The 19,140-nt window shown below is 37.5% G+C and overlaps 1 protein-coding gene across 2 annotated transcripts in view; it reads right to left on the reverse strand.

The window, feature by feature from the left end:
- Window positions 1-26: 26 nt before the first annotated feature.
- LOC121980961 (sister chromatid cohesion protein SCC2-like) overlaps window positions 27-19,140 on the reverse strand; it is a 33,161-nt gene continuing 14,047 nt past the window's right edge. For both annotated transcript variants that reach the window (XM_042533250.1, XM_042533251.1), the window contains exons 6-28: window positions 10,949-11,056; window positions 10,691-10,799; window positions 10,239-10,335; window positions 9,966-10,152; window positions 9,452-9,883; window positions 8,860-9,386; window positions 8,576-8,783; window positions 8,442-8,492; window positions 8,204-8,362; window positions 7,968-8,135; window positions 7,494-7,790; window positions 7,261-7,413; window positions 5,515-5,684; window positions 4,206-4,314; window positions 3,619-3,780; window positions 3,436-3,540; window positions 3,125-3,358; window positions 2,876-3,009; window positions 2,523-2,786; window positions 2,153-2,447; window positions 1,572-1,664; window positions 1,369-1,494; window positions 27-633 (exon numbers count right to left, since the gene is read on the reverse strand). In XM_042533250.1, the coding sequence (XP_042389184.1) occupies window positions 397-633; window positions 1,369-1,494; window positions 1,572-1,664; window positions 2,153-2,447; window positions 2,523-2,786; window positions 2,876-3,009; window positions 3,125-3,358; window positions 3,436-3,540; window positions 3,619-3,780; window positions 4,206-4,314; window positions 5,515-5,684; window positions 7,261-7,413; window positions 7,494-7,790; window positions 7,968-8,135; window positions 8,204-8,362; window positions 8,442-8,492; window positions 8,576-8,783; window positions 8,860-9,386; window positions 9,452-9,883; window positions 9,966-10,152; window positions 10,239-10,335; window positions 10,691-10,799; window positions 10,949-11,056 (4,425 nt within the window). In that variant the 3' untranslated portion in view covers window positions 27-396. The remainder of the gene's footprint in view (window positions 634-1,368; window positions 1,495-1,571; window positions 1,665-2,152; window positions 2,448-2,522; window positions 2,787-2,875; window positions 3,010-3,124; window positions 3,359-3,435; window positions 3,541-3,618; window positions 3,781-4,205; window positions 4,315-5,514; window positions 5,685-7,260; window positions 7,414-7,493; window positions 7,791-7,967; window positions 8,136-8,203; window positions 8,363-8,441; window positions 8,493-8,575; window positions 8,784-8,859; window positions 9,387-9,451; window positions 9,884-9,965; window positions 10,153-10,238; window positions 10,336-10,690; window positions 10,800-10,948; window positions 11,057-19,140) is intronic.

The raw sequence follows: 19,140 nt of genomic DNA on the forward strand, positions 1-19,140 counted from the left end.
ATCCAAAATGGTGAGATACAAACAAGTAACAATGGGGGAAGCCCTTTAAACTTCACTAAAAAGGTGAGATACAATGTACACTGTACCAACCCAATGGCTTGTCAATGTTTTGGCACCAAGACTTGGTGCTGTGAAAGAATTGAAATTTTCACTCCTTTGTAGCTGGAGCACATATCTACAACCCTATAACCGCCCAGACTGGAGAGGAGAAAATAAAAACAAAGCAACAAAAATAAGGAGTTACAAAAAGGGGGCACGCGCTGCGCCAGAATCTGATTAGCTTCAGTTTGTAACGAGACCAAGCCTTGTTAATTGCTATGCACTTATATCCTCTCCTCCACAACCGCCAAATTAATATAATGTACAAAAAACAAAGCTAGAGTCTGCTGTTAATGGCTACACCTGCACTCGTTGTCTGGTTATCCTAACGCCGTTACTCTGGTTACTGAAATCAAGCATGCGTGGTCCGCCTGTCCAGTCTTCATCATCATCTTCATCATCATCTTGGTTGGTTCTTCTCTGGTTAGCAGTTTTTCCACCTTTTGAGCTTCTTGGAGTGGGCCGCTTCTTTTTGATACTAGCAGAGTATATGGAATAGTCTATGGTGTCTTCTCTCAAAGCCACCTTGAAGTCCTATGTCATGCACATCAAATTTATGAGAGTGGCCATAGAACAAAAATTGAGCAGGTAAAAGAAATAGTACAGAAATTGAAGGGAAAACATTGGATGGGAACAGAGAGAAGCCACTGAGGAAGAGAGGAAATCACTATGTCAGACTACATGATCCTCAAACTGCTTAGGGATCTGTAGATATGGAATTTCTTAAACTACCAGAATTTATCAAGCAATTGAAGGACCAGAAGCAAAATTAGAAATGAAAAAGATCATGTTACTATCAAAAGTTATCATCTTTTAGTCGGTGATGCTAAAAACCAAGGGAATAGTAGGATGACTACATCACAAACCAAGTACCAGCTTAGGATAGATAGTCACATCATGATATTGATATGTGGAATCATATCCCAGATCCAAGCAAATATTCTGAAAGAGTTTAAAACAGACCCTATTCTGGTAAAGCTCATATGTGATAGAGTTTAGGTCTAGCAAAAAAGAATGCAATGTGATTTTGCGAATACCATCACTAAGCTTCAAATAAAAACAAAAACTAGAGGGGTATCAAAATATATAGTGAGACTCCGAAACTACAAAAGTTGAGCACGGTAGCATACTGGCCATCAAATCGAAAACTAAAAGATTTTTTCTTTGCTGGAGAATCTTGCCAAACCAATGGAGGTATCAGACTATAAAAGATAAGATATCATAAAAAGCAAGTGCAGAATATTTTTGGGGTTAACAATGAAGCAGTACCTGATACTTTTGAATCATAGCTTGATAGGAGGTTGGCAGACTAAGTTGGGTGTCACCAGCACTGAAAGGAACATTTTGCCTAGAAATTGTCTCTCCAGGCTTTGGAGGGTCCTTTAAAGAAAATGCCTACCGAAGGAAATCAATCAAATGTGTAATTAATTTGCATGAAACAACTTAACAAAATTATTAATAAAGAAAGCAACCTGGCATCGAGCATCATTCAGTCCATAGGTAATTTTCAAGTGTCTTTTCAACTTCAAAAGGAGCTGTAGAGCAATTGCCTCGTGACAATCCGCCTGTATACGAAAATGGAGCTCAGACATCAAAATATATTACCATAAAGTATCTGGAAGTTGATTGAGAAAAAGTGATCCACCCATGATTAAGATATACAAATGATAAAACTAATCATGTTCTTCAACTTGTCAATGTCAATAGCAGAAAATGCCCACAAAATTTTGTTAAGGTTCTATATGTAACCTTGGAATGCTTAAATCAGCATATATACAAAGTGAAAAATGAAAAAGGAGTATAAGAACATGTATAAGGCCATGTAATTGCTAAGAAAGGAGATTCAGTCACAATTTCTGTTAACAGAAGCACAGAAAGGCCCAATATATAAAACATTCTATGAAGAATGTATTAGTCACTAGGTGTTTGATCAGATGTTATTCGGTATCAACTAACATAGCTTAGTGGAAAAAAAAAATTATGCCATCAACTGAAAATATTTGCAAAACAATGACTTGAAAACTGTATACAAATTTTCAACAAATGCCACAACCTGAATCTTATGAATGTCCTCTTCTGAAATTGCATGTGAGTTTGACATCTTGTCCTCCATCTCCAAACTGTGCTGAGGTGTCTTTTGCCAACAAGAATTAGCATTCAGATCAAGATTTTCATTAGTTGTTGCACTCTCGACCGAGTTCTGGTGCTGCAAGAAAGAACTCCAGGCTTTCATGTTTGCTTCCAATGCACCTGCCCTAACTTGTATTATTCTATTTATATCATATATCAAGTAAAGGGGCTCATCAGGACATGTGAATGGGAGAGATGCAAGAATCTCTGTACAATACCTGCAAAGTAATCAAATCAGAACCCAAAAGTAAAAAGTAAAAAAGAAAAAAGTCAAATGATAAATAGTCACTTACACAAGAAAGCTAATTGGTAAATAATTCCCACCACCAGTCTCAAATTTTTTCACTATTGAGTGAATAAACTTGTTCCTTGATATACGATTTGCTCGAATAAGCCTATATATTCGAGATATACCTGGCCTGACAAATGCTATTGGGTTCCTATCCAACTTGCCTTTTTCTCCTGAGATTAAATTATGAGTATTTGCTATGCATTGAACAAATTTAAATGACATCTGAAGGCCATCACCCAAACGACTTTCAAAGAAAGAAGGGTACCTATAAATACGTCATATTACTTCTCAAATTCCTCGCTATTCCAATTTGATGAATAATTTAAAATCTAAAAAACATAAAGGCTTACATACTTTTCATTCATGTTCATAAGCAAGTGATGAGCCAATTTTGAATTTACTTCTAGGGGATCAATTTCAAGTGCTATAAGGCATGGAACACATGTAATAGGATGCACCAGACCTTGACGTAGAACAACTTCCAGAATCTGTAACATAAACATAAAGGGAATCACCAGCGAAAATTTAATCAAGCAAATATAACAAACAAGAAAAAGGCATTTCCAACATGAACATAGATGCTGAGAAAATAAGTGTCCTCACCTTGAGAGCTGTCTGACGAATTTGCTCATCAACATCCAAGCAAATTTCAAGAATGTTGTTCCAGTAAAGTTGAATGATTCCTCCGCAAATATTAGTATCACCTGCACCTGCAGCTACAGGCACTGCATTTCTAGAACCTTCAAAATGTGGAATTGCATTGTTGTTCTCAGTATCTGAACTGAATTTGGTTTCCGCATCAAGAAGATATTCATATAGGTTTTGCAGTGCTTGTGTCTGGAAAAAGAAGTCTCATTAAAGAAAGTGACCAAGACAGAGGAGTGTGCAAAGGGGGTGAGGGAGAGCCACCATACCTTCAGCCTGGGATCAACAGTAGTGTCCAATGTTGCCCTCAATATTTTCCCAACATCATTTTCCAACATGTACTCAGGCCTAGCAATCAATACATTTCCCAGTGCCTGCCCAGAAATAATTTATGAATTCACAAGATACAAAGCATAATCTATAAACAAGAACTACCTGACAAGGTCACTTGCCTGTAAAGCTCGAACCTTTAATACAATGTCCTCCATAGCAAGATATTTTTTAAGCGACAAGAGACTCTTGTGAATATGAATATGTTGAGTATCCATTCTAAATTCTAGATCACTGCTGTACCTTAGAAGCAACCCAAGGCAGAAAAGTGATCGAACCAATGCCTAAACATTGCATACAAATAGATTATAAGTTACATGCAACCAACAGAATTAATTTATAGAAAAATTCAATTTCAATGAGAAAACAAATGGGCCAAATTAATATAAAGAAATATTAATATCAACTGACATTGATCTCATATCATTTTCCTTTCTCATGGCTTGGATTGACAAGATTGTCAATTTATTGGAGATGTCTCGAAACATATTGCCACTAAAAATTTGTCATTTCATATAAAATAGCTGAAATGGACAATTTCAACTACAGTATTTAATTCAGTTATTCATTCTTAATCAATTAGCAAGCACCACTATATGAAGAAACTTCAATACCTAAAATGCAACTGAACACAAAAGAGAATCATAGAAGCAGAAAAAATAAAATAGTTGTACCATATAGTAAGCCTATTTGATAGTAGATATTTTACCTGTGTGTTATCTGAACTGGAATCTTGCAGACGCTTGAAGAAGACGAGAATCAAATATTCAACCACATTTGCACCTTTGCCTGCAATTTTGCTAAGCGAACAAAGGCACCTAAATGGTAAAAAAGTGAAAACGACCACTTAGTACAAAAACTAATTGATGCATCCAAAACAAGGGCAAGAAACAAAGACAGGTAAACAAGCCAGATCAACAAAGTTGAATCAAGCAAGAAATATGGCTAAAACATAAAAAAACAATCCATTAATAAAAAAAATCAAAATGATGTGATTTGTTATGTGCAGTTTGCACTATTGCATAAGAGGAGCTGGTCACCCAAAAAAATGATGTTTACATGCCAAAATTCTCTACATCTTAGTCAATCCACATTTCCATTTGCCCCAGTTACCCCATTGCATCCTCTTTTCTACAACAACAATGACATGTTGTATGTCCAAACTACTTGAGCTCTACTATAAGAATTTATCCCTCCATTGGTTACATGCAAGTTCAATGCATAATACCCATGTGTTAGATAGGGGCAGTAATTTACATCATGTCATAAAGTATAAAGATTAATTTATCTATTAAGAATTAGGTTACATGACAAAAATTCATTTAAGTCTTTTAAAATAAATTCTTTGTGATCAGCATACCTTGGATTGAAACGAATTATATATTTAAAAAAAAATAATTAGACTCTCTTAAAGATTAAAAGTTATATAACATAAAATTTATTAAAGTTTTAATAAAAATTAATCTTTGCAATTGGCACAATTTGTCTCACCTTTTTTTATATATTTAGGTTGTGTCATATCATTTTCAGCTTTTGTCTATATTAATTGTATTTTGGATCATGTTGAGTCATGCCATGTTATTGGGTCATATCCAATATTATCAGCCTTAGTATTAAATAAGTTGTCTTTTATTACTATCTTCTCTACCCTGATAAAATTTACTTGAATTGGTGAATTCAAATTAGATTCGACATCAACACAATAACAACTTAGTCAAATAAACCTATAAGAAGGAAACATAGTTCAACGAATTAAGTTAAGCTTCACAATCCAACTAGTGAGATTTACACATCGAAAAAAATCAAATAAGTCAAATAAAGTAAATGAATAGAGTTCAGCATTAACCACATGGCATATACACAGGTAGGTCTTTTACCAAATGGGTTCTATTATGCAAATATGATGTCACATTATAGTATAGATATGCAAGGAAGAGATACATCTAATTGAGCTGTTGAGCATTAAAAGGAAATAACAATTTATGGGTAACAATCAAATGCAGGAAGATGAAACCCACTTGATACAAGCATGAACAACTGTCAGGAAAGAGTGGCGAACAATCATGTGTTTCAGGTCCTGCTCAAGTTCCTCAATAACGCTCTGTGGTGGCTTCCGAAGCAAGGGAAGGACAGCATTGACTATGAATAGTATACTCTCAAGAAGCTGTGAGGCTGCTTTATTCTCAACCTATATATATCGAGAAGTGAGATAGGCTATAGAATCTGTATGTCGACTTTATATTGAGAAAAAATTCAAAAAAAAAAATTTAAGGTTGGGATTGGAGAAATTAAATGCATACGGTCATAAGAAATTAAACTAAGTCATGATCCCACGAATATATTTTCAAGAAGATACTTTCAGCATTATGAATTTTTTTTGGCATTTTATGGTGTCAGACACATGTAAAAGGTCTTTTTTAAGAAACTGGGAGCAAAGCTACAAGTTAATACATGTTACACAGGATAAAGGTGAGATTAACACCCATAACAAATTTTAAGCCCTTACTAACTAAGCAACCTAGTATCTTCACTAGCCACAAAAAAGTTCACTTTGGAACAATGAAAAAATATCATACAAATATAGCTTCATAGTTTAAACAAATTTCCATAAAAAACCCTTTTCTTAGGTCAAGATGTACCATCTGCCTTCAATAATTTTCACATTTGAGATAGAGCTATTTTGGTCATTCACTATGTGATAGGTCTATTGGTCAAAGGGTTAGATTCAAAGTAACTTAATTGTTACACGCAGCTAGCCCACAAGTTCACCACCAAAGACTCGTACTAGTGTTTCTCACTGGCAAACTAACTACAATCAGTTTAGAAAGAATTCACCACAGATGGCCCACCCATCCCATCACCTAGACTGGTTCTAATCACCTTCAGAGAAAATGAACACTTTAATTCTACTGTCACAGGATTAGAAGTCCCACCTAACCCAACCGTTAATGGATCCCCCACCCCACCAATGTATAAGGACTAAAGGAGAGAGTCAACTGATGGAAGTACAACCACATAGACACGAATCTTACTGGTAAAATTAGGTTTAGCTAACGTATTGTGAAAAAATTGACAACTAAAAGAATGAATCATTTACTTAATATAGTAGGATGTAAGATTCAACATGCAAATTAGAAGTTAACCTGCCAAGCTGATACATGAGAACTGTGACTAAAAAAATCAATAGATTAGAAAATATACTAAGATATAATATATGGTACTCAAATTAAAAAGTGACCAACTTCTAAAACTAAAGCTAAACTGACAATAAAATAAAGTCTACGCGTCCAAGGAAAAAAGAATCAACATGTCTCAGGTATCCCATGTCTTCTTCATAAACAATGTTTTTTCAGCAATGTTTCTTTTAAAGAATGATAAACATAGAGTACTTGACTTTAGAAAGATTGCAAAAGACAGACATAACTTTGCAATATTCCATCTTTATCAGGGATAACTAAGCTAACAAGGCACAAGCCTTCGTATAGGAGAAATGAAGCAAGAAGAGTGCACATCCTCCCATGAGCTTGATGAACATAAAATTGCTGGTTCGTTCACTTAAAGGAAGAAGGGAGGGCAAGGAAATTAAAAAAAATCACATAGATGACAAAGTAAACAAGCCATGAATATCCAGAGAAATAGAATTGCCAAACTAATAACACAAGATTTGATAAAACATATACCCATAAACCACTGAGCATCAATAGTCAACTGAATAATTAATCTTAGCCAATACCTAATAAAGTTGCTAAAGATGAAATCAGTACCTGATTCTTAAGATACGGTTGAAGTGTTGTAACAAATTGAGATTGATCTGTAGATGGCACACAAAGTGCTGGGTTTACAACACAAAACGAGTGCAAAGCAAGCACATATGGTAGTGCACCGCCCTCCTCTTTATCACTATTCTCCTCTTCTACCTGAATGGCTTTCCATCAGGTATGGAACGCTATGACTAAACATTTACCAAGACTAAGCTTATAGAATAATGGAAATGTACCTGCAAGATTCTTTCTAACAGACGTTTACAAATGAGCTCACATCGTTTACGGACAGATGCTAAAGAAGCATTAATTCCAGTAGCTTTAGCCGATTGTGGGAGAAAATCAAGGGTCAGATTACGCCTTATAATTGTAACAAGATGATGATTATTAGGCATATTTCTCAGCATATCAACAATTTGCTCAGTCTTCTTAGCTATATCCAATGGTACACAGCTACCGTCAGCTATCAAGTGCTTCTGACTTCCTGTTGGCTCCTCAAACCAAAGTTCATAGAATGTTTTGCAAACTATGTCCTGTTATAACCCCACTAGGCAATTAACATTAATTCTTTACAAGTTAATATATTAAAATTTCAAATTATACACAGACAAAACATTGTCATTTTGAATTTTCCAAACAGTAAGTCACAATTAGATGGAGCAAACCACTGTAAAATAAAATGTGACAAACCAATTCCCTATTAATGGTACCTGTACACTTGATTCCTCATCAGTAACACGAGAAAGTATCACAATAAAAGCTTGTGTCGCTTCAGGAAAGTTAGACTGAGAGATACACAAATCACGGATGATCTTAATAGCACGCTTCCGCACACTAACTCCAGTGTCTTTTATCCGTTCTGCAACTTTTTCATAGTACTGACCATGCAAAAAATAGATTACAATTCGGACAAGCCATTCACAAATACAAAAGCACCATTTTTCACCTTCAAACCAACTTCAGGATGAGAAGCAATATGTCTGCCAACCAATTCAAGAGCAGCTTCCCGAACAGAAATTGCAGAATCACAAAACCGTCCTTCAACAGCAGTTTGGACACGTTCATAACACAAAACCTTAGGATCAGCTTCAACGATAGCACTGACCTAAGGCAGAATAAAGAACATCACAACTGTAATATAAAAAAATTAATTTCATTATTTCTATGTTGAAGGAAATCCTTACTGCTCTCAATGCCTTGGCTCGTAAAACTGGAGAGTTCTCCCTCAAGCTTACCTAAGAACAAATTTTTTATTGTGATCCATCAGAATTCACAGTAGCATCTAATAAAGATGCAATGAATAAAATAAACCAGTTACCAGAAGCAAATAAAGAATTTTGTCGAATCCCCGAGCGAAAGAAACATTTTGCCCAAGCGCTAAGCATATTCTTTTAGCCCCATCTCTTGACAAAAATAAAGAACCAGTAGAGTCACGCAAAATGGCTCTAGACTTTAGTCTAGCGAGATGGTAAGTAACATTTTCTCGAGATTGAGAATCATCCTTGTACCACAAGCACAGATGGAACCTGCAAATTATTGGTAGTTTATCCACGTATTTAAAACTGAAACAAATCTAAATGGATAAAGTGAATAGTATCAAACCAGCGAGTAAACAGATTCACATCATCTTCTGAGCCATTTTGTTGCATATAATTCAAAAGAATTTGTTGGATGACTTCTGATCCAGTGACTGAATCCGTATCTCCAGAAGTAGTGCTTGTCAAACCAATGTTTTGTTTAGCATTATCCTTGTTCTGCATCTTGCAATATGAATGCAAAGCAATGAGCTGCTTCTTGCAAAGACAAATGTGACAAGCCCAATCTCGAAGCAGCATCTCTTGTCCAGCAATTCCCAAGCAATCAGAATGAAAACATCTCTTACAAATATGACAGATGATGTTTGCACCCCTCCCTTTTAAGCAAACAGAGCATGCATCATTCTTGCCATTAAAGACAGATCCATTTCGATCAACTAGCTGTTGTAGAATCCAGAATTTATCGCTGCTGCTAGTCACAGCATCGCGTTTCAGCTTTGCTGCAATAGCTCCCAGAAAGTCAACAGCCATGCAACGTGCTGAAATGTCTTTGCATTTCAAACCAGCATTCTCAAGCAGCAAGACACACAAAACCTGCAAGGCCAAAATTTTAATAAGATCTAAATGCGAAGAGCATACTTTCTAGTGAAGTTCATCACCTCCAATAATGAAGCAGAAGCAGGATACTCAGGTAAGTTCAATGTTGTAAGTAGATCCATGACTAGGTTCTCTAAGATTATCTTTGATTCTGAGGCATCCTGAGATTTTCCATTAGTTAGTCTCTGAAGAAAACTGGTCCAGAAAAGACAACAGGTTTTGGTTGCATCTTCATAACATTTAGCTGGGGTACTTGAATCAGATGAAGTATCGAGAAGAACATTCCAGTTTGATGCTGACTTCAAACTCTCTGGAAGGTTGCCACTAAATTGTACCATTTGAATCAACAAAGCTGTTATCATCTGAATCTGCTTTTGCTCTTCATCTGGTAGAAGATATGTTCTAATGGCCCGCTTAGAGAATTGTAACTTTCGAAGAAGCTGCAGTGTTTCATCTATCAAAAAACTCCGGTGTATTGTGTATGACGCATACACCTAAGTAAATATAAGACCATAATTAACAATTACACATACAAAAATTATATAATCAAACTGACAAATTTATATGGCAGATTACCCCAGAAATCAAATTAATACACTTTAGTTGCAAAAGTTGGACGTTCTCTGCCAAAAAGGTAGAAAAACTAGTCTTGACCAGCTGTAGAATACAACTATCTGATAGCCGCTCCACAGACAATAGATCTTTGAGAAATCCTAGAATGGTGCAAAGTTTTTGAAGGACAGACTGCACTGGAGTAGAAATTCTGGCATATATAAGAAATGCAGATGTATCAAACATCTAAACACACGAAATAACAGAAAAGAAATTTGATAAGTGACCAGAGATTACTTGCTCCCTGCAGACTTTCTCATATTAAAACTCCTACTATATCGCCTTTTTTTAGCTGATGAATTATTATTTATATCATCATCATCAGCATCCTCACCTAAATGCATAGGGGGAAGTAACAGCAGTAAGCATGTTAATGCAGAAATAACTTTCAGATGTGATATAGAACAGATCATTAAAATTGCTGTTTGGGAATTTAAAAAGTAGCACCACATGCTATGAGCTATAGTTTTGCATGGCAAGGAAGATTTTACATCAGGTGCCAACCAATTAATTAGGTGCAAGCAGCTTATACAGAGATGAAAAAGGGCATCAGGTTCAAGTCATTTGGAAATTCAGAATCAGGATGTACATACAAGAGGAATTTGGATGTCACAAATGAGGTCACACAGCATCATCAGATGTTCCAATCAAAATTTGGTATGAACTACTTTCAGTTCTGAAAATATTACCATCAAAGAAATCATTATCACTTGGTTTGGCAAGATTCTGCAGCGGATTGCATGCAGCTATGATTTCCATGATTTGATGTCTTGAGAAATCAAGAATTCTTTCAATCACCTGACATGATTAAATGTGAAACAATTCACTGAGGCATGAATAATTACATTTTTAAACAAATTCATCAGCAACAACCCTTAATAATAGAGTATGACAAATTAGTTTATTGCATCAGTTTGCCATTAATGTCATAAAAAATTAGTACATACTTCTTCTCTATATAACTGCTTTGGCATATCTTGGTGGGCCATAATTGCCAGTGCTGCATGTGAAGACTCGAGAGCACATAGGACAAGATTTGCAGCATCAACATCAGGCTGAAAATTGTACACGTTCATAATAATTGTACACATACATAATAAGCATTGAATTAGCATGTGAAGTTAATAACTTTTTTTTAAACTATCATGCTAAAAGAAAAGGCAATAATGAAGAATTCAAAAGACATTTATTGATGATTGACAGTTCATATTATTGCTTTTCTTGTAACTGGCAATGGATGAGTGATTTATCTGTAGCAATGTAATAGAACACTATCAGAAATTTCCAACAATCTTAGCTTTGTGTCCTGAAGAACTGTATAAGCTGCTTATTTGACAAGATAAGTGGAATCTCAAACAAAAACCTTTAAGGAAACTCAAATTCGACAACCATACTTCGTGGCTAAAATGTGGAACAGGAAGGAAACAACATATATACAAAAAGTTAGTGTAGAAGATATGAGAATGATAAGGAGGATGTATAGGATTACAAGAAAAGATAAAATAGAAATGTTTCTCTAGAAAAATTAGGTCCAGCTACAAATAATTATAAAACAGAGAAATAGAAGGAAATGGCACGGAGAATGACAGAAAATTATTATGTAATACAAATCAAACCAATTAAGGTTGAGATGTGAAGGATAGTGGAAGACCAAAGGCAATTCTACTTATAGCACCATGATTTGAAAGCTTATGCAGTGTCGAATGCTATGGTGGAAATGTATCACATCTCATATTTTAAGTACAACACAATGTCAAAATTGTACCAATTCAAATGTCACAAAAAGTTCGAACTTAGTCTTATAGTTGTGTTTTTTTTCTATGTACTTCCTCTTTCCCTTCCAATTTGCCAGCCGCATATTTTGCAACACAGTACAGAAATAGTATCATTTCAATGAAAGTTCGTAACCTGTGTATAGCTCAAGATTTTGAACTTGTGTAGCACAACTAAATGTGATAAAATGATGTAAAAATGATTTTTAAAAAATGAAATTTGACAGTAACATGTTCATACATAGAGTTCAATGGTTGGTTAAGTGGATAGTGGATCACAGATAGTTGAGACTCACTTTGTTTGTTGTTGTTATAATGTGGTACAACTGTTTTGTATTTTGAAATGGCATAAAGAGTGAAATTATCCTAACTATTCCAAGCTCATGATTGTGTATTCAATTGAACTGGGGATTTTAACAGGTCAGTTCTAAAGTTCAAAATCTAGCAAGCACACATGTTATTATTAGCAGTAATAGATTTCCAAAAAGAATAAGGCTTAGGAAATAAATAAACTTGGTCAACCTTTCGAAAAAATATACAATGAACAAATAATATCAATGAAACTGCAGGGTGATGCATATCGATTCAGTCAGATAATTATAATCATCATTTCAACCTGCTAATGATCTAGCACCTCTTAGGCAGCTGCAAAAAATTTATAATTGCAACATAAGATAACAACTCCCCCAGCTATGTGAATTAGAGAACTGCTCTCCAAAATCATCAATATAGGAGAACAAGACCGAATAGACTTTCACTTTACTGGGAATTTTTTGTCTATATATGCACATCAACAAATTTTCTCCTAAAGCAGCATGTAATACCCATATCTAACGCTTCACTTTACCAAAATAATGGTATGTATGTTTAGTCTACAGCTCAAGTACAAAAGAACGACGATGAATGAGTATATCAAAACCCATTCTACTATATCAACCATCAAGCTTTACTCATTCCAATCATTAGGCATTGGCTATATAGATTTAGTTCTACATTGATCCATCCCCACGGGATGCTCAGTTGGCTAAAGATGACAGATTTGTTACAATGGAGCATGGATCAATTCCCGACGGGCACATGCCGTCAGGGGAAAAACTCCTCCCACCCTCTAGCCACTTGGCGGTTATAAGCTGATCTGGGGTGAGTGTAATCACCTCCCTTCACACAACCTGGATTGGATGTTGTTAGGACCAAAAAGTAGCTAGAGGGGGGGTGAATAGCTTCGCGTGTGCTCGTCGTGCTTCGTTGCTTGTTTCTTCAAAGTGATGCGCAGCGGAATACAAAGAAACAAACTACAACAATGCTAACAATAGGATTTTACTTGGTATCCACCTCACAAGAGGTGACTAGTCCAAGGATCCACGCACACACACGCACCTCCACTAATAAACACTCCTTTTCGGTAACTACCGAAGGCGGAGAAGCCCTACAAGACTCTCAATACAAGTAGAAGAAAGGGTAGTAAAGGAATAAGCAAAAGCTTACAAGAGATGCAGTAAAAACCCTAGCTTCTTCTTCTCGTTGCAACTCGCCTCTTGACTTGGATGAACCTCCAAGAGCCTTCAAGAACTGGCGATGAGGAGCTTGAGAAGAGTTGTGGAGGAGCTGGTGAAGATCTGAAATGAATCTGTGAAGTTCTGCGGAAGGAATCGCACGCCAACAGCTATAAACGACGCCAACGGTCGAATCCCAATCGATTGGATTGCTCCCAATCGATCGGGGAGGCTTTGGATCGATCCACGGATCGATCCGAGTCTCTGCTCTCGAATGCCTCGGATCGATCCACGGATCGATCCAGCCCTTATCGCAGCGGCGTCCCAATCGATCCACCGATCGATTGGGACTCTGATCGATCCACGGATCGATCCGGAGGTGTTCGCGAGGACTCACCGGATCGATCGGCGGATCGATCAATCTCCGATCGATCCACCGATCGATCGAACTCGGATCGATCCACGGATCAATCAAACCTCCGGATCAATCCACGGATCAATCCAAACCTTGGTTTTGCCCAAACCAAGTCCAAGCCCCTAAACCAACATCTAGTCAACCATGACTTGTTGGTACATAAGACCTAGCATCCGGTCACCCTTGACCAGCTAGGACTCTCTCACCAAGTGTCTGGTCAATCCCTTTGACCCACTTGGACTTTTCTTCCTCGTGCCAAGTATCCGGTCAATCCCTTTGACCTACTTGGACTCTCACCAGATGTCTGGTCAACCTTGACCCATCTGGATTTCTCTTGCCTGGCTTCACTCACCGGGACTTTCCCAATTGCCTAGATTCACTCACTAGGTCTTTCACCTGGCTTCACTCACCAGGATTTTTCTCCTGCCTAGCTTCACTCACTAGGACTTCCCAATTGCCTAGCTTCACTCACTAGGTCTTTCACCTGGCTTCACTCACCAGGATTTTCTCCTGCCTAGCTTCACTCACTAGGACTTTCCAATTGCCTAGCTTCACTCACTAGGTCTTTCACCTGACTTCACTCACCAGGATTTTCCTCCTGCCTAACATCCCAGTTAGGACTTCCCAGTCAAGTATCCGGTCATCCTTGACCTACTTGACTCTTCTTCAATCAACCTTGCATTGTCAAACATCGAAACCCAAACCAAGACTCAAGCTTGGTCAACCAGGTCAACCTTGACCTGAGGGATGTTGCACCAACAATCTCCCCCTTTTTGATGTTTGACAATACCAACACTATCACTTACAATACCACATGTAAGTTAGGCTAATCTCATAGCCTAAACCTTCTTCATGCCACTAGGTAATGAATACATAAGTTAAGCCCTTCATTCTCCTCCTAAGAGGGCAAACTCCCTCTAGGTAATGAAAGCCTAACTTACTCCCTTTCATTCTCCCCCTATTGGCACACATCAAACCATCTTTGAGCACACATCAACCCGTGCCTCAATTTTGGGCACTCTTCAACAAATGCCCCATTGTTGAAAACTCTCCCCCTGAAGAGTTGCTCATCGTTGTTCACAACTTCACTCGTTGTGACCAACACGATAATGAAGGTCCCATACCCTTCATTAACCTTAACCCTACATTCTCCCCCAATGTAGGCAAATGCCCATCCTTGAGCATTATCCACTTGAAGTCACTTGAACAATGAGGATATCCACTCCCCATTAAAGTTCAAACGCTCAACCTTGAGCATGTTCTTAACGGAAGGTTGACCACCTTCCAAGGTTCATGAAAAAAATAATTTTCATTTCTTTAAAGAGTCCCTCCTCCTAAAGACATGGTGGTAACTTCTGTCATTGCACCAACAATGACTTGGAATCCCTAAAACTTTAGGAAACCCAATTTTAGAAGTTTTGAGGTTCAAATATTCAAAATTTGAAACAAACCTCAACCTAAACTTCAACTTAGCCTTCCTTAACCAATCCATCCTTGTTTTCACATGAAAACACCCTTTTTTATGTATACACATGTATTTTTAGGGGTTTGGAAAGGTTATCTAGACTAAATTAGGTTTCAAGATGCTGAAAATAAGCTTTCCCAGCCAAAATCAGCATCTTCAATCGATTGGAGTTGGGTTCCAATCGATTGAACCCTGCTGAATCGATCCACTGATCGATTCAGTCTTCTTGGATCGATCGGCTGATCGATCCAGCGAGCTTCTGCTCGCGAGAAATGCCTTCTCAATCGATCGGCTGATCGATTGAGGCACTCCAATCGATCCACTGATCGATTGGAGGCCTGAAATTGCTGAAATTCAATTTCAGCCAATTTCAGAAACCCCTAGAAAATTCTACAAAATTCCAAAAATCGTAAAAATTTGTGTAGACATTATTTAGGGTATAATTTATCATGGAAAAATAGTTTTCTATGAAAATACATCATATTTTTAAAGATTGACACAAACTTGAGAACTTGCAAAAACTTTAGTGTTTTCTTCAAGTTTGTGTCTAACTATTCAATGGTGATTACTATCAAAAGATAGCCTTCACCAAGGTTTTCCAAAATCATTTTAAAAACATTTTCAAAACCAATATCCCACCATGTTCCTTGGGCTTAATGCACATGACTTGTACATTAGCTTTCCCAATGATGGGAAAACACATAACTATGTGTTTTGATGAACTTAAAAACTCAAACGAATGCACTAAATCAACATCTTGAGTTTTGTTCATCATCCTAACATCTCACTTGTATTTAATGTGCACTAAAACACATACAAGTCACCTTATCGTCCTTGTGAGATGTGAGATTTTGGTTTTGCCCTATTCTAGGGATCATGCATATCTATCTAGGCATTTTAGAGATATTAGACATCCACCTAGGATGTCACTTGTTAATAAGTGTTGTTAAATGCCATTTGTCCTTAATTACAAGGAATTAAACTTAATGCATGATTATGTTATGACATACATCAAAAGGAAATAATTTTCAGAAGAAAATTTCCTATAACTACATGATGTATGTATGTCATGACATGGTATTTTTGAGTTTTTCATAATAAGTCATGAATGCACAAATAAAACATGATGTCATGGCATATAATGGGCAACCAAACATGGCAAGATTTAGCATAATTAAAATATACCTAGATTATCTATCTAAGTATCCTTAACCCTTAGCTAATCCTAAAGCATAAACCCTAGATTGCCCAATTTCCTTAAGAAAATGCCAACACCCGACTTGACATTTCTTTAATCTCTTGATTTGTTTATGCCACTTAAAAATTAAGCATATCCTCAAATGTTGACATATTCCATTTTTCCTCAAGAGTAAAAACGTAAATCAAGGCCCGGATTGCCTTAAATTTCTAAGAGAATACCAAAATCCCAACTTGGTATTTCTCTAGGTTCTCTCAATTTATGCCATTTAAGATAAAATCAATTTTTCCACCATTTGGCACATTTTACTCTTCCAAAGAGTAAATGATAATTCCATTTCATTTTCAAAGGTTAACAAAAACCTTGAAAATGCTCCTTGAGTGTCAATTTCTTCAAAGTTAGGTTAACTACCCTTCTTCTTAGAGTTGACACTCTCTAACCCATCTATGGGGTAGAGAAGATGCTCCTCGGAACCCAACACCTATTGGTGCTCCTTGGATGCTCTAGGTACTCACTAGGGATAACTTCCCTAGATACCTTCCTAATGACCTTGTTGGGCTTCTTAGAAGCCTTGGTCACATTTTCTAGGTCAACTCTAGGGATAGCCTCCCTTGTGACCTTGTTAGTGACTTTCTTAGACTTCTTAGAAGTCTTAGTCACATTTTTCGCAAAAATACTCTTAGGGATAACTTCCCTAGTATTCTTGGCTTGACCACTGGACCTAGGATTTGTTCCATAACTATATGGAACTCTATGGTACGAGGGCACATCCTTCTTAGCCTTTGGTTTGTATCCCAACCCTCTATGGCCATTGGATGGCTTTGATTTTCCTAGCCCTAGGTATTTCTCATTTTGCCCTTGTAGGATATTTTCCATCCTCTTTAGGGTCTTTTCCATTTTATCAAGTCTTGACCTCAAGACTTGATTTTCTATCATTAAATCCTTAGGTTTTGGTCCATGAGCATTTTTGTTCTTGGGCATGTATCTATTATCCTTAGTGTTCCCGCCCAAGTGTCTATCTACCTTCCTAACCTTAGGTTGGGTAGTTTTGGCATGTAGGGCCACATGCTTTTCCTTAAAGCCCTCATGCTTTCTATTCTTATGGTAAATTGCATTAAAATGATAAAAATTTGAACTATCATGCTTTTTACCATAATGTAAAGGGGTAGGCTCAATAAATGTTACCTTCTTCTTTACCTTGGAGGCTTCCCTTGACTAATGCCTCCTTGAGCCTTGACCATCTTCTTCCCCTTGGGGCATTGACTTCGGTAATGCCCCTTTTGGTTGCACAGGAAGCACACAATGCGCTCCTTGCTCCTTTTTGTTCCGGGGATGGTCTCCTTGAGCTTCTCCTTGCCTTTTTGTGCCATTTGGCCCTTTTTCTTGGCCAATTTGGGGCACTTGCTCTTGTAGTGCCCATGTTCCCTACATTCAAAGCATATAATATGATTTTTATTATTAATTGAAATATTTATACCTTTGCTTGTAAGGGTGGCATCTTTTCTTCCATTTGATATGAATGTAGAGGCTTCCTCTTGATCCGAAATCGATTTCCCTCCAATTGATTTATCTTGACTTGTGGAGGTGGAAGCTTCTTCATCCTCTTCTTCTCTTGACCCGGATGTGGAGGATTCTCCTTCTTCTTGATCCGGTGTCACCAAGAGTTGCTCCCCCTCAATCCTAGAGGTGGAGGCTTCACCTTCTTCTTCATCCCCTTGTACATGAAACAAGGAATATGCTCCTTCCTTGCTCTTTTGATTACACTCCCTTGAGAATGAAGCTTCTTGGATTTCCTCTTCTTCGGAAGTTGAGCATCTCTCAACTTCGGAGTCCTCCTCTTGATCTTGCTCCAATGAGTCACCCTCTTTGGATTCTTCTTGCTCTTGTACAGTGGAGGGGATCTCATGAGCCTTTCCAATTTGCTCCATAGCTCTTTGGCATCTTCGACTTCTCCAATTTTCTCCAAGATGTTGCTCGGCAATAGATTGACCAAAAGCTTGGTCACTTTGTCATTGGCCTCACATCTTTGGATTTGTTCTTGGCTCCATTTGCTCCTTTTGAGAACTTTGCCCTTGGAGTTTGTTGGAGCTTTGAAGTCTTCCATTAGAGCAAACCATTACTCTATCTCCACCATTAAGAAGTTTTCGATCCTTGATTTCCAAAGATCGAAGCTTGTAGATGTGTATGGTGGAGGCACCCTCGTGTCGAATCCGAGTCCATCTCGGAATTCCATTTGAAGTTGAGCTTCTTGTGATGAAGTCTTCGACTTGTAGAATTGCTCCAACTTCTTCACCCTCTAGCTTTGCTTGTTTTGTTTGCCCCTTCCGGCGATGATTCCGGTGAAGAGCGGCCTCGCTCTGATACCACTTGTTAGGACCGAAAAGTAGCTAGAGGGGGGGGATGAATAGCTTCGCGTGTGCTCGTCGTGCTTCGTTGCTTGTTTCTTCAAAGTGATGCGCAGCGGAATACAAAGAAACAAACTACAACAATGCTAACAATAGGATTTTACTTGGTATCCACCTCACAAGAGGTGACTAGTCCAAGGATCCACGCACACACACACACCTCCACTAATAAACACTCCTTTTCGGTAACTACCGAAGGCGGAGAAGCCCTACAAGACTCTCAATACAAGTAGAAGAAAGGGTAGTAAAGGAATAAGCAAAAGCTTACAAGAGATGCAGTAAAAACCCTAGCTTCTTCTTCTCGTTGCAACTCGCCTCTTGACTTGGATGAACCTCCAAGAGCCTTCAAGAACTGGCGATGAGGAGCTTGAGAAGAGTTGTGGAGGAGCTG

The sequence above is a fragment of the Zingiber officinale genome, chromosome 5A, assembly GCF_018446385.1.
Source record: "Zingiber officinale cultivar Zhangliang chromosome 5A, Zo_v1.1, whole genome shotgun sequence".
NCBI classification, from domain to species: domain Eukaryota; kingdom Viridiplantae; phylum Streptophyta; class Magnoliopsida; order Zingiberales; family Zingiberaceae; genus Zingiber; species Zingiber officinale.